A 21,842-nucleotide genomic window follows, 5' to 3' on the forward strand; every position below is an offset into this window, starting at 1 on the left:
TTAATACTCTTCTCTAGCACAGCCATCCTTTCTCACAAATTTAACTGTAACGACACTATTACTTCACTTCATACACACAAACAGAACTCCTCCAGGAAATGTCTGACAGGTGTTTGTCAGCTGTGCTACAGATAATTCTATGACAAATACTACTTTTCTCAGTATAATAACTTCTCTAGTGCATTCCTCCTCGACCTTTTTTGTTGGCAATGAAATTTTCTCTAACATACTTAAAACTCTTCTCCAGTTCTAGCATTTCTTTGAAAACACTCTTGAACTAGATGATTCTTAAGGTCCTTTCCAACCTAAGTCTTTCTATGGTTTATGATTCTGTGACTTCCAGCCTACAACTTCCAGTACTTGAAGGGCGCATACAAACAGGAGGGGGAATGGCTGTTTATGAGGGTGGATAGTGATAGGATAAGGGGGAATGGCTTTAAGCCATTAAGAGACAGGGAGGTTTAGGTTAGAGATTAGGAGGAGATTTTTCACACAGAGGTTGGTGACACACTGGAACAGGTTGCCCAAGGAGGCTGTGGATGCCTCATCCCAGGAGGCATTCAAGGCCAGGCTGGATGTGGCTCTGGGCAGCCTCTCTGGTGGTTGGTGACCCTGCACATAGCAGGGGGGTTAGAACTCAATGATCATTGTGGTCCCAGGCTATTCCATGATACTGCGAGGTAGTGCACACATCACAAGCCAAAGATTTATCTGCCCACTTTTGCTTTTTCTGTACAAAACCCATTATCAGAATTCTCTGCTTAAATCACCTCCAAGCCTACCTAATCACTCTACAAGATCCCAGACACCACAAACATGACTTCTTCCAAACACAAAGTACGGGGAGGACACATCAAACTTTCCTTATAGTATTAAGAATCATTATATTATGAGAGTTACGGCAAAGAAAAAAACTTTCACAGAACAGTGAAAAACTGTTTCTTTGGTTGTTGTTGTTGGTGGTTTTTTTGTATGTTATTAGTAGAAAATGTCCTACCTTTGAGTGCTGTGGTGTGGCAGAAGTCTTTGGACTACTATCAAAGTCATCTGACAACGCATCAATAGCAGCAGAGTCATCCGTAGGCTTCTGCAATAATTTTAATTATGAAGTTAATACGTGCTAACTCCTAAAGCCCAAATTATTGTATAAGGCATTTAACGGCTTAATCAACTTTTATATAAATATGCAAACCTTATACACATCCTATATACATGACCTTTACAGAACAGACACATTTATTTGAGTTTTCCAAACTGCACAGTATCTTTGGATACCAGATACCAGCATTACTAGCACAGTTGCGCATTTATAATGAATAGTTATTCTTAAGAAAAGTTTTGCTGCCTGTTCTTCCTGTTACCTCCTGCACTCAGCTGTACTTATGACATTTTGCATTAAAGTTAACTACAAGCCTCCAAATGACACAGATTTAATAAATAAATTAATTAATAAATCTGAGTTCATAGCAAACAATCACAGGCCAAAAATGTAAGAAATATTACCTTTTGTTCTTTGTTTTTCGAAGCATCCTTTGGTGCTGGTTTGACAGGTTTACCCTTTGAAGGAATAAAGATTACATCTTCAAGTTGTGCTGGTCAGATTCTTTTTATGTTTCAATATATGCTTACATATTAAACAGGGAGTTTTGAAAGTTGAACCATTCTGACCTGACTTCTGTACTACCTGTGATATATATTCAAAATTGGTTCAGAATGTATTTTCATTCTCTATTCTTCTGACTATGCTTGTAATTTTATCTTTTTAGTCTACTGGAAGGGCAGTTTCTTGATCTAGAACAGATCAAATCACTGTCAGAGTAGTCACTTGTCACAGTGAATGGCCGTCCCACAGTGCCTCAGGTATATTACAAAGGTTACACTTGCATATTTACTTAGCTCTCAGACTAGAAGCTACCTAGAAAGAATAAGCATTATTATATAAGGTTTGTAAACAGCTCATGTGTACTATGACTATAAACAACATCTTTTTAAAGGTTGATATGGTATTCGTTTTACTGGTTTTCTGGAACAACTAAGAAACTGCTCCAGTATAACTGAAAACTGCTGAATATTCATGATCATTGCTACTGGCTTGTTATAATTGATTAATTTTTTTTTCAGACTGCTTATAAAACACAACTTTGATTATTGTTTCTTCTAGAAATCAAGTGTATGAAAGGATGCACACAGCTTCTCTCAAGTATATAAGATTTACAAACTGAATGTTAACACATTAATATATCACACACACTTACTTCCCTGTCCAGCATCACTGTTCTCACTGTAATTCCACAGAGGAAAGACTGGCATATGTGCACAAATTTCTAGCATTACAGTAAAACAGTTAAGTAAAAACCAACACAGTTTCTCCTTACCTTATCAGACGACTCCAGAAGTTTTTTATAGTCAGGTGGAATAGTATCATCTCTTTCTCCAAGTTTGTCTCTGTGTTCAGATTTAGCTTTTTCCTGAAAGCATTTATTTTTTTAAGAATTTCAGTACTTGTATTGTTTCCCTGTCCCTATTACATTTTAGAACTGGATACCTGTTTACTACTTAGGAGGTTGTTCTTTCTTGTGAATCATGAAATGGTTTGACAAATACAAAATCAGTCAAATTTGACAAACATTATAAATGTAAGAAAACTGTGAGTATTCCTTAAAAAAAAAATAAATAAAAATGTGACAGCTGCCACTTTTGAAACAATTATCTCCAGATAATAAAACACATTAAGTGACTCAACATCTTTGACAAAATTCAAAAAGAATTCAACTGACTGAAGACTTTCTGCTTAGAAATAAAATAATAGTAATAATAAATTAAAATCTCCACTTTCCTGAGATAGCAAAAGTTTCATATTGCCTTTTGTTACCTTTACTTTATCCACAACCGGTTTGTTCTCATCAGGATCAGGTTCTCTCTGTCCCAGGGAATCAGACAAGAGATCCAAGGCATCATCCATCTCTTTTCCTCCCTAGTAAAATGAAATATATGTGAGAAACCAAATCTGCTGTGAAAATATTGTGGGTTTTTTTAAGCTAATGCACTAATTCATGTCTTGTCCAATTCAGAGAAGAATGCACAGATAGTTCTCTGTTTGTAATTGTAGTGTAGTCATAACAGCTGGGGAAAAAATATCTATATATTGAAGACAGACAGAAAACAATTTCAAGTAGGGGTTATGGAATTGATTTTAATGGTTCTGTTTTGTTACACAACTGAACTAATGAAAATAGTACTATAAAAAGATTGTGTTGCTGTTTGTTTTTTTGTTAGGAGTCATTCACTTTGCAATTATTATCACTGCAGACTAGTTTGTTTTACGCTCCCCTTTCAAATTAGGTTGCCAACGCTAGAGGGAGCTCTCACTGCATATATCAAAACGGAAATAAACCCAACACACATTACAACTCAATGCAAAAAAAGTCCTGGTATTAGAAAGAGGTCGTGGAACTACTCGGGCTTTCACTGACAATGAATTCGTCCGCATTTAGGCTTACAAAATGACTATGCCACTACGATGATGACTATGCTATTATTTATGTGATACTGACATTAACTAAACTACAAAAAGAATAGTGTGGTTCTGTTAAAAGAGCAAAACCTAAAAATGAAGCTATTTGCACACAGCTAACTATCCTTCATCTACAGAACAGAAAAGCCAAATCCTGCTGATGTCCTCTGTAGTTCTGGAGGGATCAGCCATGAGACTGTGTTCTCATTTTCAAAGGGCAGCCAGGGACTTTTCAAGAACAAACTGAAACATGCCAATATTCAGAAAAAAGAAAAACCAAAATAACAAAAAGAACAGTCTTCAAAGTCAGTCAAACACAAAATGTCCAGACCATCCCAAACTCTATTTTCAAGAGTAAAAAAAAAAACAAAAACCTTCTAATCTTAATAACCGTTACTAACAATTAATGACTTAACTTTACAATGGCCTATACTGGTAAAACTGGTCTTATGACACTCCAAACTCTACTCATCAATGTCTTGTCTGAAAAAAGAATCTAAAGAAAATGTTGCTTACCGATGTAGAAGCCAGAGGAGCTGCTGAGTGCACTGAGGAAACTGTAGAAGCAGAGATAACATCCGAAGAATCTGCAGTTTTTTTACCCGTCTTGGATTTCTGAAACAAGACACAGCCTCACTACTAATAGAGAAAAATATTCATCAAATGCCACATATTTTAAATGCAGTGCCCACATCGTCTTTTAAGGACTTTTTTTTCCTTTGTAGCTTGACTTATTTTAGATTGAAATGTCTTCCTGAGTGCAGAGTGAAGGCATTCTGCATCTCAGCTTGCTCACGTTCAATATTCCATCTCAGCTACTGGGTTAAAACCTGGCATAGTTAAGTCAAAGGCACATTTCACACAACCTATAAGTAGGTAAGATTTCAGAAAGCCCACTTATATCACCAGGTAACATTTTCAGCAGTCTCTACTTCAGGTGCTATATATGCACACAACTGGTAAGAAGATGCAAAAGCTAACTTGTCCAGCTTTTGTCTTACTACTTAAGTTCTGCTCCCTCTTCCACTAATTTCCTGGCACAGGATTAAAATATAATTACTCAGGAATATTTGCATAAAAACTAAGGGAAAAAATAAAACACGAGGTTACTGATATTATATGAAAACGCATTTTTAGGAGATAAATATACTCACCTTTTTTACAGTTTGTGTAGGTACTGGGGCAGATTGGGCTGGAGAAAATCCTTTGGTCAAACCTTCTAACAGATCGTTTTCACTCATAGGCTATCATTGAAAAGGACAAAAAATATCAGCAAGGTCTATTCTAAAACTTAACACTAGCAAATCTTACAAATGTTTGAGTAAGTAATTAATGAATGAAGCAGTCCTCTAAATATGTAATTGTTCACTTTACCTGGGACTCTTCTTCAGGTTTCTTTAACAGTGGTCTTCCATCTTTATCCTACAAAAGAAAAATTCCCTTACATTATATCAAGCAGTCCTTAAATGACCATGCAATACAACAAGTCTGATGGAATTTACTTACTGACAGATAGTAGTACAAAAGAAAGAGATCTAATTAGCAATTCCTAGCATTTACTTCCATTACCCAAGGACTCATAAAAAAAAAAAAAAAAATCAAGGTCCTCCAACATAAAAGCATAATGTCTATTTAAAAGTTTTCCAGTGTGTGGATTCCAGACTCCCTTAATTTTCTGTTTCCAAGGGAAATAAGTAGCAGAATCAAAAAAGATCCAGCTTTGTATCAATACTGCTGAATGAAGAGTCCAGAAAGGCAGTGTCACACTGGTACCTGTGGCAAGTGATGGGCAGCACCTGGCTATATGTAAGCAAACCATCTGCATCAAATGAGTTGTGTGGTGTTGTCTGTAAAAATATCCACTTGAAGTTTGTTGTTTTGTGGACTTTTTTAACAACAGTTTTAACTAGTCATGATTTATTAAATTTTACAATATGATGAAAGACTCCAACATACTAATCTGAAGAAAATTACTCATATGCAGGCAATTGCACATAAACCATTTCAGATCCTATGTAGGCATCTAATGAAGGATGTCAGATAATTCAGGAAGTACAAACCATGACTTTTACATAGTGTAAAACTGCCTTAAGTAAACACATCAAAATGTAATATGGTTTCAGTTTCATCATGTGAATTGAGGAATGAAAAAAAAAAACCAAACCAGAACATTAAATTTCTTACCTTTGCATCTGTTAATCTGTAATCTGGAGGAATCGTTTCTTCATCCTCACCCAGTTTTTTGTGTTCTTTCTGCTTGTTTTTCTCCTTTGAAGGCAAAATGAAATTAATAAAAACAAACAGTCACATCTCAACAGAAATTCAAATACACAAGTTTTCAATGTCTTCAGTTCACCAATTCAAATCAGTCTTTCTAATTCAATACAAAAGCCAGATGAAAAAATCTCATGCAAATTCAAAGAGCACTCTTCAAAAAGGCTTTACCTATCTTCATATCTCTTTCTAATAGCAAGAGTAGCTCCACATATCTCAGTGAAGATCAGCAGCATTAAGTAAATGGGCAAGTGTGAATCGACAACATAACAGCAGCGTACCTCTGATCAAAACTCCTGACTTGGTTTGAAATGCACTCAGCAACTAACTTCACTGCAGAGAATGCAGCAGCCAAATCCATAAAGGACTACTCTCAATACAAATTATACTGGAAGATGAGAAGGAAGACATCACAGTAAAAGTAACTTTAAAAAATTCTGTTTGACACATTCCAAGCACACCAGAAGAGCTGTTCTCTCTTTTTGGCTACATTCATTACCACTCGGCCCACAGTGACATTCCTGATTTAAACAAATCATCATAAATGCTCCTTTCTGAAAACGACTAAACTATATGTCAACTCCAACACACTTGTTAGCTCTGCTTTGCTTCTGCAGTAATACACTAGCAAAAGCAGCTTTCAGAAGCTGACAGAAGATGAAATACTACCAACAGGCACAAAGTACTCACTGTATTCAAATCCTACTAGAATTTCCTAAGCAGAATACAATTTGTTTCACACCTAAATATTCTTTTTTTAAAAGTGTGAGTGCTATCTCTGACTTGTTTAGCCTGTGGAAATACAGAAACAATGAAGGTATGTATACCAACAGAGCATTTTTTGAGGTCTGATTATTTTTTTTACCTTAACTTTGTCCACAGCAGGTTTCTTTTCTGCTGGATCAGGTTCCTTCTTTCCTAGACTGCTGGACAAGGCTTCTAGTGCTTCATCAGCTTCATGACCAACCTGCAAGAGTATTGATACAGTAGAACATAATCATGTGTTTGGAACTCCATTGCAGCTGAAGAAAACTCCTCATAGACTACACCTCCTAGACACACATTAATGAAGGTGGAAAACTGATGTAGAATCTCTTCTCCACTAAGTATTTATTAAATTCACTAACAGCATCCCTTTCACAGAATCACACAGAATCACAGAATTACCCGGGTTGGAAGGGACCTCAAGGATCATGTAGTTCCAACCCCCCTGCCTAGCAGGGCCACCAAACATACACCTTTACTAGATCAGGTTGCCCAGGCCCCGTCCAACCTGGCTCTGACACACTCCAAGGACGGGGCATCCACAACCTCACTGGGCAGCCTGTTCCAGGACCTAACCACTCTTCTAGTAAAGAACTTTCCCCTAACATCCAACCTAAATCTTCCCTCCTTCAACTTAAACCATTTCCCCTAGTCCTGCTATTATCACGCCTTTCGAAGAGTTTACTCCCTTCCTGGGAGTAAGTTCCCTTCAGGTACTGAAAGGCTGCAATGAGGTCACCCCGCAACCTTTCTTTTCCAGGCTGAACAAACCCAACTCCCTCAGCCTGTCCTCATAGGGAGGTGCTCCAGCCCCCTGATCATCTTTGTGGCCCTCCCGGACCCTTTCCAAAATCTCCATATCTTTTTTGTACTGAGGGGCTCCACACCTGGACACATACTCCAGATGGGGCCTCACAAAGGCAGAGTAGAGAGGGACAATCACCTCCCTTTCCCTGCTGGCCACCCCTCTTCTGATGGAACCCAGGATACCATTGGCTTTCTGGGTTGCAAGTGCGCCCTGCTGGCTTATGTTAAGTTTTCATCATAGTCAGGACCCGTAAGTCTTTTTCTGCCGAGCTGCTCTCAAGGACAACTCCTCCCAGCGTGTACAGGTGCCTGGGTTCTTCCGCCCAAGTGCAAAACCTTGCACTTTGCCGTGTTGAACCTCATTAGGTTCACCCGAGCCCAGCTTTCCAGCTTGCAAGGTCCTCTGAATGGCATCCCTTCCTTCCACTGTATCGACTGCACCACTCAGCTTGGTGTGATGTGCAACTTGCTGAGGTGCACTCCATTCCCTCATCGATGTCATTAATAAAGATGTTAAAGAGCACCGGTCCCAAGACAGACCTTGAGGGACGCCGCCATTACCGGCCCTCACCTGGACATAGAGCCATGACCACCACCCTCTGTCTGCGGCCTTTCAACCAAATGCTTATCCATCTAGTTGTCCACCCATCAAATCCACCTCCCTCCAATGAGATGAGGATGTGATGGGGACCATGTCAAAGGCCTTGCTCAGGTCCAGGTAAATGAACATGGTCGCCTTCCCATCCCCAACTGCCGTCACTCCATCATAGAAAGGCCACAAGAATTAGTTAAGCATGACCTTCCCTGTGAAGCCGTGCTGGCTGTCTCGATCACATGCTCGTTCTTTATGTGATCAAGCATGTTGTCCCAGGAGGATCTGTTCCATATCTTCCCAGGCACAGGTGAGACTCCACCGGCTCTGTAGTTACCTGGGTCCTCCCTGCTCCCCTTCTTGTAAATGGGTGTGAGTGACCCTTCCTCCATCATCCGCGGACTCACCTGACAGCCACGACTTCTCAAATATGATGGAGAGCGGCTCAGGCAACCACCTCAGCCAGCTCCTTCAGGACCCTGGGATGCACGCCATCTGCGCCCCCTAGACTTATACTCATTCAGTCTAAGGAGGCACTCTCGGACTTGCTCTACCCTTACAGTGGGGGGGATTACCTCCTTGGTCCCCACATAGAGTTATGGGGTGCAAGACTTAGGGACGTGAAAAAGACTAGAATCCTGGCCACCAGTGAAGACCGAGGTGAAGAACTCATTCAGCATCCTCAGCTTTCTCTTCATCTGTTTGAAGCCATTTCTCCTTTTTAAATTTACCAGAGTAGGTACGCCCATTTTTGGCCTGTCTCTTCTGGCCAATGTACCCTGTAGAAGTTTTTCTTATGTTTTCACGTCCCTCGCCAAGTTCAGTTCTGCCTGCGCCTTGGCTTTCCTGATCCCACGTCTGCAAAGTTCGGACGGCATCCCTGTATTCTTCCCGGGTGACACAGCCTTGTTTCCAGAGCTTGTACACCCCTTTCTTCACCCTCAGTTCTCCTTAGCAGGTCCTTGCTGAGCCATGCCGGTTTCTCACCTCTCCTGCCCACTTTCTTAATCAGGGGAATGGAGACCTCTTCTGCCAGGAGGGCATCCTTGAACAGTAGCCAGCTCTCCTCAACGTCCTTATCTTTGAGGGCAGCGCGCCAGGGATCTTGGCCAGGCATTCCATTGAAAGCTTGAAGTCACTCTTCTAAAGTTCAGCATCCTGGTCCTGCTTCTTTGCCAGGCCAGACGCTTGAGATCACAAACTCAATCGGGCATGTCGCTGGAGCCCAGGCATCCTCCAAACCTTGACGCCTTTGATGATCTCCTCGCGTTGGTGAGCAGCAGGTCCAGCAACGCTTGACCTCTGGTCGTCTGTCCAACACCTGAACCAGAAAGCTATCAATCAATGGATTCCAAGAGCCTTCTGAGCGCTTTGCAGCTCGCCGTGTGGTTTTCCCAAACAGATGTCCGGGATGGTTGAAAGTCCCCCACCAGGACAAGAGCCTGTGAGCTAGATGCCTCACGCATCTGGAGCAAGAAAGCCTCATCAGCAGCCTCCCCTTGATCAGGTGGCCTGTAGTATACCCCTAAATACCAGCTGTCCTTTATTAGTCCCATCCCTAATCCTAACCCACAGCTCTCAACCTGTTCTTGACTGTTTCTCATGGGAGCCTCACAGTTTATCCAATCTCTGACATAAAGAGCAACTCCCCCACCCTTCCTACCTCGCCTATCTCTCCTAAAGAGCCTATAGCCATCGATGGTAGTATCCCAATTGTGGGAGTCATCCCACCATGTTTCTGTGATAGCAACAATGTCATAATTTTCAGAGTGCATCACAGTTTTCCAGTTCCTCCTGCTTGTTACTCAGCTCCGTGCATTAGTATAAAGGCACTTCAGCCGGGCTGTCCGTCTCACCACCTTCATAAGCGATCCAGGATCCGCTAGAACAGCAGCATCCCCAGCATCCCCCTGCCCTACTCCCTCCTTTTGCACTCTGCAATCATTGCCCACGGAGTTTGGTACAATCCCTTGAATGCACCGTTCAACCCCAGTAGCCCTTATTTTGCCCCCTTCCCTGCTATTCCTAGTTTAAAGACCTAGCAATGAGTCCCGCAAATTCTTCAGCTAATACCCTCTACCCCTCAGGGACAGGCTGCTTTGCATCAGCAGCCATCATTCCAGTGCAGTGTAGATATGCGCCCATGGTCAAAATAGCCGAAATTCTTGTGTCTGGCACTCACTCTTAAGCCAATCTGTTTAAGAGATGGTTTTTTGATCCTCCCTGTACCTTTTCCTGACACCACAGGCATAGAAGAAAAGATCACATGCACCCCAGCTCCTTCAAGTATTCCCCCCATTCCCCTGAAGTCTTTCTTGATGACGCAGGCTTTGCTTGCCAACTTCTCATCTGCCAGCCTGAAATTATTTAAAAGGTGGATAGTAGTCTGAAAGATGAACAATTCTAGAATTTTCTTTGAAAATGTCCGACCCGTGCCCCAGGGAGGCAGCACACTTCTCTAGCGCGTGGGTCAGGCCGGCATATAGGGCCTTGTCCTTGCAGAAGGGAGTCACCCTACAACAATCACCCTTCTGTCCTTACGTGTAGAAGCCAGTCTTGGGCTCGGCGTGACCCGCTTCACCTGTGCAACCTCATGGTGCACCTGTTTCCATATTCCTCAACTAGTCCCCCCTCAAGTGCAGGGCCTCAAACCGGTTTCGCAAGGCACCTGGGGAGCCGGGGATGGTCGTGATGAGGATGCCCCTTCCGTCGAGCAGTTACCCGTTTCCACTCCTCCTCCTTCTCAAGTTACTGCCTGGGGGGAACAGAGGACAGGGGGCCGCGCTGCAGTGTTGCAGCTGGCTGGTTCCCCTTTACCACCTGTTTGTGAGGTGGCAGGGCTGACACTGCTCCATTAGGAGCCTCGACTGTGTGCTGAGAACTTGAGCATGAGAGGGACTCGACTACACATTCAATCTCCCTACTCACAACTCTTTTATAGTCCCTCAGCTCTCTCACTTCCTCTTCCAGGTCAACAACGAGGCTGAGCAAGTAGCTTCACCCTGGTCACAGTGAAACCACAATCACTGCTTCCCTCACCCGAGCACTGCAAGGGCCAGGCTCAGGCACTCAGTACGTAGCCAGAACCTGCACCACCAGCATCTTGGGTTGGGGCTCAGTCTGAGTTTCCTCAGACATTTGCAGCAGCCTTCTATGACGTGTGCAGATCTCAGTCGTGGTCTCTGCAGTCTTTTGTTGCTGCCTCCCGTTCTGTGAGATCGGACCCTTGTCTTGGCCTCCTCAGTATTTCTGGCAGCAGCCTTTCGCCGGGGAGCACCCATGTCGGAGCAGAATACTTACAGAGCTGAAACAGGAGGTTCAAGAGTGCACGAGCCCCGCCTCCTCCTGACCGTTTCTGGTGGGCAGCGACTAGTCGTTGCCCTCCTTGTGCCCGTTTAAACCTCCCGCCGTTGCCAGGCAACGCCCACACGCTGCGTCAGCGCTGCTTCAGCTGCTCCCTGAGAGCTGCCGGCTTCTCCTCTACGCGGGTTCCCTGCTTGAGGAACCGCCGAGATCCCCCTTGACACAGCGGTCAGCCGCTGCTGATCGGTCCGACGGCTCCGAGTCAGGCGACTTCGCGATCAGAAAGGATTCTGCCGAGCAATGTGCCCGTTTAAATCTCCCTCCGTAGGCAGGGAACGCCCACACGCTGCGTCAGCGGCTGCGTCAGCTGCTCCCTGAGAGCTGCCGGCTTCTCCTCTACCCGGGGGTTCCCTGCTTGAAGGAACCGCCCGAGATCCCCCTTGACCACGTGGTCAGCCGCTGCTGATCGGTCCGGGACGGCTCCGAATCAGGCGACTTCGGCGATCAGAAAGTCGCCTTTCGTAGCACTGAGGGCTAGAGCAGATACCAAGAACCGCCAGTTCAAATTCCTCTGTTAACTTCCCTGTTGACCTTTCCTTTTAAGTCTGACATACACTAGAATCCTCTCTAGAAGCCAGTAAGTCAACTTCACCAGGGGCCAAACTTAAATTACTCTATGCAAATACATGTCACATTCGTGGGGCTATGCTCTTACTGGCATCATGGATAAGTGGTGGCATGGATCTCATGACTTGAATACTGTAATGGAAAGATGAAGGCTCCTGGGATGAGTAAACAGGGGAGATGAGGAGGGGGTGTTTCCTTCAATGTCAAAGACCATCTGGGGTGCACGGAACTCTGCCTGGGGGTAGACAGAAATTGACTGAGAGCTTATGGGTAAAGATTAAAGGATGAACAAGAAAATCTGGTCAAATTAAAACTTAAAGAAGTCTGAAGAAAATGAAAGCAAGGATGGCTAACCTGAGAGAAATACAGACACACTGTCCAAACATCCAGGGACCAGGCTGGGAAAGCTGAAGCCCTGAAAGCAAATTTGGCAAGGGACATCAAGGGCAACAAGAAAGCCTTGCTACAAGCAAACCAGGGATAAAAGGAAGACAAGGAAAAATGTGAGCTTTCTCTTGAATGGACAAAACAGAAAGACTTGGTTTCTTGAGATACACTGGAGGCTGAGGGACTCAATGACTTATTTGCCTCATTTTCCCTGGCAAGTGTTCTAACCATACTGTGTAAGCCTCAGAATCCAAAGGTAGGGACTGGGAGAACTGCCCATTGCACAAGATCAGGTTCAAAACCATCTAATGAACCAGAAGATGTACAAGGTCACAAAATCTGATGAGGTGCATCTGAAGATCCTGAGGGAACTTGTGGATAAAGCTGTTAAGCCGTATTTGAGAAATTATGGCAGTTCAGTGAACTAAACCTCCACTGAGATTGGTGAAATGGATATTACCAATTCCTGAAAAGGGAAAAAAGAAAAACCTAGCAAACTGAAGGTCAGTCAGCCTCATCTCTGTGCCCAACAAGATCATGGAGCAGATCTTACTGGAAATTACGTGTGCAAAACAAAGAGGTTACTGTGAACAGCCAGCATTGCTCAAGTAGAGGGAAATCATGTCTGTCGGAGTTCATGATCTTTCATGATGGGGCAGGAGTACTGGTGGATAAAAGAAGAGCAACTGGTGTCATTTATCTGACTTGAGCAAAGCATCTAACACTGTTCCACACATTATTCTTGTGTCTCTACTGATGAGACGCGGATTTTACAGATGGGCCATTTGGAGGATAAGGAACTGGCTGGATGTAATGGCTTTATACTAAAAGACAATATTTGAATTAAATACTGGAAAGAAACTATTTGTCACGAGGATGGTGAGGTTGCCATTAGCTCCAACTACTCACAGAAGATGCAGATGTTGGAGCTGAAGACTGCACAGAGCAAGCTGTGGCACGAGGGACTACTTCATCCTTTGCAGTTTTTCCAGATGCAGGAGCAGAAGGCTTCTGAAACAGAAAAGATGCATTGCATTTTACTGAATATACTTAGAAACCCCACAGATATCTGTGAAGTGTTTTGTTTTGCTTTATAAAAATACAGTACAAAATAAGGGGGAAAAAAGAGTCCAAATTTAAAGCTAGATGCCCTTCAATTAAAGACTAAATGACAGAGTTGACATAATGCAGGATCCACTGAAACAACACAAAAATAAAAAATAAAATGAAAATATTTCTTCTTGAATGAATGAACACCATCAGTATCCAGTCTTAACAAAGCACTTACTGTTCTCATTTTCAGTGAACTAGACTTACTTTGGATGTGCTGCTGGGCTTTGAAGGTTTGGATTCTACTGCAGGCTGTGCAGGGCTGGCAAAGTCTTTTGAAAATTCATCAACAAGGTCAGATTCACTCAAAGGCTGCAACGAAAAGGACATATGTGGTATGGGTGACTCACTGTCTATTTCTCATTTATTTTTCATGAATTATACTTCAGGTTTTCAGAAAGCAGACAAACTTCTGTAGCCTACACCAAAATAACCTCTGACATTTACATCCAAAAAACATGAATTTTACAGTGCAAGGAACTAAAAAGACAAACCCAGCAACAACAAAAATCAGAATGAGTCAGTTTCCTTGATATTAAAAGCCAACATAACTGTAGAGAATGTTATGTGCAAAACTTAGGGAACATTATGTTCAATGCAGTTTACTGGGCTACTGAAAATGAACAAACAACTTTCTCACTACAAAAACAAACAAACAAAAATAACAACAAAAAAATCACAATATGATTTGCACATTTTAATTTTCTCCCAGCAGAAGTACAGTTCCTTCAGAGGAAGTGTTACTTAGCAGTTCTCAGCTCATGCAGTGACTGCTGACACTCCAAGTGTTCCCCTGCAAATACGCCAGGGAAAAGTGAATAAATTGCAACCTTACTTCCCTGCTGTGAGAACTATTGGAATTTGTTGATGCTATGTGATTTAGTACTCTGTGATCTAGTTAGTTCTGTGACTTATTGCAAATGCTCCCGTGATCTGTCCAGCTTTTAGGATAACACCAATATATCAGCTGATTTAATATCAGTGATAACCATTCAATTGCTATGTGGAATTCATTTAGTAAATGAATATTTATTCAAAATAATTTGACTAAGTTCACAATACATATTATGATATTCCTAAAGGATGCTCTTATCTTTATCCCTCTCACACTGTTCCTTTTGTTGGTCAGTTTCCCTAAGTATTTCTAAGCTATTTAATCACAAAAAGTCCCACTTTTCATAACTACTGAGTTGCTCTTTAAACTGCTACCTCGTAGAAGCATTTAGGAAAATCAGCTTTTTTCAGAAAAGTAATCATGCCACGTGTAGTTAAGGGCACACAAAACAAAGAAGTTCAGTTGAAATCATGAAAATAACTGACTCTGCACTTCCCAGGAACTGAGTATGAGATGATAAGTGATTTGAAGATTAGTCAGCTAGTGACAGAATGTTTTTAACTTTGTTGCTTTCAATTTCACAGATCTAAATTACTGACGACAGCACGGGAATACTGGCTAATATGACTTGCTGAAAACTGCCTTCTTCAAATTACAAAGTGAGACATAGTACAGAGGGAAAAAAAAATAGAATAAAGAAAAAAAAAGCCAACACATGAAACATTTATACACCTGACATGTCAAATATTCAATTATACTCATGTCTCAGATTGATTGGGGTATAAGAGCACAGGAATACTTATCCTTCTGCTAACAACTTCATTCTTTTGGTATAAGACGTCTTGTTTTGCTTTGGTACTGGACCTCATTCACACTATGGATCAGCCTCTTCTAATTCACACTCTGCTCCTGTTTTGGAGTATTTTTTTTCTAGGCACATTTTTCCTCGTGCTCCTCGTGAAACAAGAGGACTTGTCTCCTAACATCAGTTCTGGTTCCCTCAAAGGCTTCTCTTTTTTCTTGTGACATGTTTGGCAGCTTCTAACACACCACCCATTCAGATGGCTGGATGTCTAAGATTTGACATACACAAATTTATAGAGAGGTAAAGTCTTTTCATCACTGTCTTTGTCTTCCTCCATACTTCAAGCTTCAATACTGAAAACGGATTCACATTTTTGTTACAAAAGCACTGTTCCATTTTCACTGAGATTGGTCCTGACGTCTCAGAAGAACAAAGGTTAACTGTACTTTTCCAGTTCTAGCCCAGATATTTTGACATCACTCTTTAAGTCACCGTATTTCATTTCCTTTCTCTTCTGTTCCTTTTCTTTTTCTATTTCTTTTTTTTGTTTGTTTATTTTTTCTTTTCCTTTTGTACTTTTTCAAATAACCATTGAACTTTTTCTTTAGTCCATTCAATCTATCTTGCACTTTCTAAGCCATAATAGAGATGCTTCTTGAGAAGTCTAAGTCAATCTCTTTATTTAGAAAAATGTCAGCAGGACCTTTTTGCCACTTTCCAGTTATACTACCTCATATTTGATGACTAACTGTCAAGATAACACTGACTTTCCTACCTTACCTCTCTGTATTTCAATTGCTCAAGCAGACTTCTATAGGGTACCTTACACTGCTTCTTTACAAAACCTTTTCTTTGTGTTAGCAGTTATTTCTGTAACTCTTCAATACGTAAGTAACCTCTATATACTTCTCTTACTTTGATCTCCTCTTTCACAGCCAGTAAATGTCAGTAAAAACAGCTTCCACTTGACTCGTCAGATTAGTGCTTTTTGTGCAAGGAAGTATAGATGCAAACAAATAGAGACTTACATAATGGCACAGAGAGAAGTGACGACAGAAGGGGAAAAAAATATGGAATCTATTCACACTCCTACATTACTGTCAGTTTTCTAACCTTAGGTTTTTCTTCCAGCTTTGGGATTACTGGTTTTCCATCTTTATCCTGAAAGTAAAAAAACAAACAAACAAACAAACATGTTCCTTTATTGCAAGACACAATTCCATATTCCACAGTCACCTCAACATGACAACATGAGACAGACCAGATTAAATCAGTGACACAGTCACAGGTATCCCCCTAATCAGAGGCAGCTCTTACATGACCAGGTTAGCAGATTTTTAAAAAATTAAAATAAAATAAAATAAAATAAAATTGGGCTGTCAACACAATAAAAATGGGCTAAGAAACTGAAAATAAGCACTCATTCCTATCAGTACCAATACTCAATATGAATTAATTCCATAGCAAAACAGTAGAAATTAACCTAGTGGAGAATTAAGTTCTGAGTGTAAAAGACAAACTTGTGCTAACAAGAAAATCCACATTCCTGGCTAGACAGCCTTGAAATCTCTAACAAAGGGGTTAAAGTGCTCAGTTCAAAACAGAACACTAACATACAGCTCCACAAGTGACAGTTATATACCAATTTGTTACTGTCAACTACTTTAACAAACATTAAAAAAAAAAAAAAAGGTCTGTAATTGAAACTGAACTACATGGAGGACACTTCTTAGTTCTACTGCTGGTTTTCTTAGAGCAAATCTCCATCATTTGAATTTGTCATTTGAAGAAGCAGTTTCCATACTGTTTTACGTTAGTATTTCAAGGCTGCATGGAAAATGGGCACCGTGTTATAGGTAATTGTCCTATTTACACAGCAGTGGAGATTTTTAAAATCTTACCAGCTCTGGTTTTAGCCTGTAATCTGGAGGTATTGTATCATCATGTTCTCCAGCCTTTTTTTCTTTCTTCTCTTTAGCTTTTGCCTAAAAAAAGAAAGTACAAAAAATAGTTACTTAGAGAAACAAAAACATATCTTACATTCAACACTGCTATCAAGAAACACTAGCAGCAGATAAAATTATTCTGTATATCAACATACTCAAATTTATAGAATCACAGAATCACCTGACTTGTAAAACACATTAAATCTTTGTACAGCTCTCTGAAATGAACAGTGACACCTACAGCTCAATCAGGCTGCTCAAATCCCCATCCAGTCTGACCTTGAGTTACTCCAGGGACAAGGCATCCACTACCTCCCTGTGCAACCTGTGCCAGTGCTGCACTATGATTACTATAAAAAACTTTCTTCTTATATTTAGTCTAAATATTTTAGTTTAAATCATTTCCCCCTTGTCCAGTCACAATAGACCCTGATGAACAATTTGTCCCCTTTTTTCCTAAGGACCCCTTTAGATACTGAAAGGTCATAGATACTGTGAATTCCTCAATTCACTCATCCAATTTCTGTGGAAAAAATAATTATGGCTTAAGAATTAATACCACAAAAAAGGACAATATTTTGTTTTTCTTTTTTTAATGCATAAGGCTTCAGCCACTGTTCACAAGCTTCATAGCCAGTACTTTCAAACCTTTTAGGAAGTACAAAGTCCTGAAGTTCCCTTGGATTGCATCACACTGACAATACAAAATGCAATTTTTCATCAGCTACTTAAACACAGCTTTTCACTCTCTGGACAAGATATATGAAGATCCAGACTCAATCTGCAATATAACATGCCCTTGTTTGTCAAAATTTTACTCCAATATATCCTGTCAGCAATAATTATCTTTCTGCTGTTTCCCTGCCATTTGCCTGCTTTGTGCTGTAAGTGAAGATGGGAGGAAAAAGGTAATATTAGTGATGTTATAAGCAGAGTTGCCAAACTGAATTAAAAAAAAAAAAAAAAATCAAAGGACAACACACAGAATATGGCTATGGCAAAAATCTTACTGTTGAAGGAGAAAAAAAAAAAATGAGAACACAAAGCTAAAGAAAAGGCTGAGATTTCAATGAAAATGGAACTTTGTGGATGAAGGAGAACATCTCACAAAACATCAAAAGGATTTATTTAAAAGTAATCGAAGAAGGAATATATGCAAAGCTAAGATCTAGTATTAATTGTACCCTAGTGCACTGGGAACAAAACAGAGGAACTATAACTAACACAGAGAAAGGTATATGTATTCATATCTACATAGTAAAAAATATATATATATTTAATTTTCTGAATATCATATGATATTCTTCTTCATTCCACTTGGGATTTTCAATTTTCAAATTTTCCAAACCAAACTGGATTTAGACTTTCCTTAGGATTCTGGCATGAAAGTTGCTCTGCTGTTATTTTACATGTTTGTACAGTATCTAACAAAATGGATCTAAGATTCCACAAGAGATATATTTCTTAGTGGAGGAAGATTATACCTCTGACACCTCCACAATAGGGCCTTTTGGTTCGGGTTCAGGTTCAGGTCCACCAATAGTAGCCATAAGAGCTTCCATTGCATCCTCTTTGATTTCCTGTATTTACAAAAACACGCATTTTTTCTGTTATTTCTTTAAATGGACAAAAACTCAAACATTTTGCTGTATAAGAAGCAAACAGCCAGCAAACCCGTGGTCATTTCAACATAGCTACATTTGACTTTTGTAACACCACACTGAAGCATATGGCAAATTTTTGAGAAGAAAAGGCCACACTCATTCTCTCTTAAAATAATAATAATAGTAAAAACAATAATAATAATTTGAAAGATGCTAGAAAATAAAATCACATCCAGATTTTAAACACAACTCATACAGCTAAGAAGTTACTTTACTCCTCCAGTCAAAATAAGGGTCACTGTACAGAGGATGGAAATGTAATCATCAAGACCAGATCTTTCAAATGCTGGATTGTCTACAAAACCAGAATTCCTAACATTCACTTACTTTCTTGGCTGAGCACGATTTTCAACTGAAATGAGGATGACAAGTATTTTTGTAAGACAAAGCATGCTGAAATTTTAATTAGAAGTTAACTTGTGAAAAGATAAACCTTTATACCTCCTTAGATTTTGTTTTCTTCTCTTTAGGAGGAACTGAAGTCTTCATTGAACTTGCCACTTGTGCTTGTATGATTTCTCCTTCCTTATTTTGTTTCTTCAACATGAGCACAAAATGAGAGATTTAATTACAGGCAAATTGGCAAAAATATTTTTCACACGTGAAAGGAAAACTGTCAGCATTATTTTAGAGTGAAGCATTATGATAGTAGCAGTATTTCACTGCAGTAAAAGATTGCATGGCGAAGAAAAATCAATACCTCTGTTGTCTTCTTCTCTTCAGTAGCAGCAGTACTACAGGTAAAGTCGGATGACAGGGCATCCGCAAGCTCATCATCTGTCATTGGTTTCTGAACGAATTTAGCAAAGTACGATATGGTTACTGAAGTTCAAATTTCAACGCTGTCAAACTCAGTTTAAAATCTGAATATATTTCAAGCTTACTCAAATGATATTTCTCATTTTTTCAATAGATTTTTAAGACAAGTACTTAATTTTACATACTGAACTTACAAGTAGCTAAATTAAATCAGCTGACAGAATTATCTTGTAAGTATAAAGATTCAAGTAATCATTGCTAAAGAGATTATAAAGAGACTATTGTGTGCACACTCAATACACCTTCTCTGTGTTATTATTACGACAACTATTTTGTCCCTTTATTATTATTAAATCCAATACCTTTAAAGGCATTTATTTCACCTGATTCAGTTTCTGTCAATTCCCACCTCTTTATTAAAAAGCAAATAAACAAACAAAAAATCCCTGTGCCAACTTCTTAGTTTTATCAGTATCTCTGTTATCCGACAGCACACAGGCCCCTCCTACTTCCTGGTATCTTTGAAAGACACATGAGATTTTAATTTTCTAAGGAATCCTGTGATAATTGGGTTATTTTCACCTTGCAATACACACATAAAGAAAATCTTACTTCAGAAGGTTCATCTGCTTTTGGTAGGCCTCCATCTTTGCCATCCACTTTGCTCTAAAAGGAAAATTGATTTTGTAGTAAATGGGAGACAAAAACATACACAAAGAAAGAAAACAGACAAAGAACTGTGTGTTTTATTAACTCACAAACCTTCAATAATGCAAGGTAATCTGGAGGGAGGCTGCCTTCTCGTTTACCCAGTTCTTCCAAGTATTCAGAAGTAATATTTTCCTTTGAAAAGAACATATGCATCAATATTTTTATTACTGAAATAAATTTTTAATTTCCAAATTTTCTCATTTATTTACAGCGACATTTTTGGAAAGAAAATAAAAGCATTGGCTAGATCACAGGACCAATACTAAAAAGCAGCTATATAATATATTTCTGAATCTATAGTCATGCATATGCATATCAAATGTTTTCAGCTGTGTACTTCATCTAGCAGAACACTGCTAGATCATTTCTAGAAGAGAGTAATTTAAAGTACCATAGAATATATTAATGTACGTGTACTGAATTTTAGATATTTATCCATCCCAATTTGTTTGTTATGGATGTGTACTGAATTACACTTGTAATCTTAACTGTCCTTACATGACTCTAGTATTATAACTCTGAAAATATGTGTTCTTCCTCAAATTCTCAATATTTTACTCACTAGTAAGAAGATGTAAACGCTCCTAGACTATTGTTCTCTAACACACCCATTAGTGCATTTTGCAAACGTACTGGAATTCAGTTCAAAAAGCAACTTTATTGTCTCTTACTTAACCACATCCTGCTGCAATAAATGCATAACTACACCATTTCTCTATTACTGAAAACCCCTAAAATGCAGCAATTAAAACTCTATTTTGCCTCTTAGCAGACTGAAGTAACAATTACTGCATCGCTGTACAGGTGAGCAACTGTAGACATACCTTACAGATTAATTTTCCAAAAACTGAAAAGTGTTAAATACCGTAATTTCCCGACCAGTGTAAACAGGTCTAGTAGCCACATCTTCTTCAGATCCACCTAGTGTATCTATTAAGCTGTCCAGTGCTGATTCATCCATTGCAGGCTAAAAAATAAACGGAGCACTATAAAACATGCTATTCTATGGAAAGGAAAATATCATCTGGTAGATCCACAGAAAAACTTGAGAAACTAGACCAGAAAATTTCTTCGTGTAGGTCTAGTATTTGCAAATATTTTCAACAAAAGCTCTTCTTAAACTTAAGCCCAGTGCTGGTAACAAGATCTTCGTATTTATATACTAGCTGAAATACATGTATGAATATGAGCGTGGTAAAAATAACCGTAAATAATCAGAACGCAAACGCCATTATTTGTTTACCTGCTCCTTCAGGTACTCCTTCACCACAATCCTAACTACTAGAAAGCAATACTTCAGCAATAACAACTTTATTTTTTCTGAAACAGACATATTTCTTTTTTTCTGAAACAGGAATGTTTCAGATAAAGAAACATTCCCTGAAGTCAATTTACAACAGAAGCATTTCTCTAGGACAGGTTGACCAACCTCAGTATTTGGTTTATCAGCTGCAGCAACCACACTCGCAACAGCAACACCTGCTGTGGATGTCTTTTCGGTCTTAGGCTAGAGAAATAAGAGAAGAATTAAGAGATCATTTCACTGTGTGACCCTGTATTAAAAATTCTACAGAGAATACAAAGTGAAACAGATATTCTCCTCAGGCACATGTAGCTATAGTTCCTCCTTATCTGCACTTTGATTAAAAAAAAAACCAACAAACAGTTCCACATACTGTCTGAAGGGTTTGGAAGCTGGATATCTCCAGTTTGCACAACAATAATGACCAGCCAACAATGTTC

The 21,842-nt window shown here is 39.8% G+C and overlaps 1 protein-coding gene across 11 annotated transcripts in view; it reads right to left on the reverse strand.

Annotated features, from left to right (window-relative positions):
• The window catches only part of CAST (calpastatin), a 60,152-nt gene that overhangs the window by 3,400 nt on the left and 34,910 nt on the right, over nt 1-21,842 (reverse strand). For all 11 annotated transcript variants that reach the window (XM_015849668.2, XM_015849667.2, XM_015849666.2 and 8 more), the window contains 20 exons: nt 21,529-21,606; nt 20,965-21,066; nt 20,151-20,231; nt 20,001-20,054; nt 19,330-19,419; nt 19,071-19,166; nt 18,450-18,545; nt 16,921-17,004; nt 16,133-16,180; nt 13,587-13,691; nt 13,179-13,280; nt 6,654-6,755; nt 5,699-5,782; nt 4,889-4,936; nt 4,669-4,758; nt 4,031-4,129; nt 2,873-2,974; nt 2,376-2,468; nt 1,504-1,557; nt 998-1,087 (listed from right to left, as the gene is read on the reverse strand). In XM_015849668.2, the coding sequence (XP_015705154.1) occupies nt 998-1,087; nt 1,504-1,557; nt 2,376-2,468; nt 2,873-2,974; nt 4,031-4,129; nt 4,669-4,758; nt 4,889-4,936; nt 5,699-5,782; nt 6,654-6,755; nt 13,179-13,280; nt 13,587-13,691; nt 16,133-16,180; nt 16,921-17,004; nt 18,450-18,545; nt 19,071-19,166; nt 19,330-19,419; nt 20,001-20,054; nt 20,151-20,231; nt 20,965-21,066; nt 21,529-21,606 (1,698 nt within the window). The remainder of the gene's footprint in view (nt 1-997; nt 1,088-1,503; nt 1,558-2,375; nt 2,469-2,872; nt 2,975-4,030; nt 4,130-4,668; nt 4,759-4,888; nt 4,937-5,698; nt 5,783-6,653; nt 6,756-13,178; nt 13,281-13,586; nt 13,692-16,132; nt 16,181-16,920; nt 17,005-18,449; nt 18,546-19,070; nt 19,167-19,329; nt 19,420-20,000; nt 20,055-20,150; nt 20,232-20,964; nt 21,067-21,528; nt 21,607-21,842) is intronic.

The sequence above is a fragment of the Coturnix japonica genome, chromosome Z, assembly GCF_001577835.2.
Source record: "Coturnix japonica isolate 7356 chromosome Z, Coturnix japonica 2.1, whole genome shotgun sequence".
NCBI classification, from domain to species: Eukaryota; Metazoa; Chordata; class Aves; order Galliformes; family Phasianidae; genus Coturnix; species Coturnix japonica.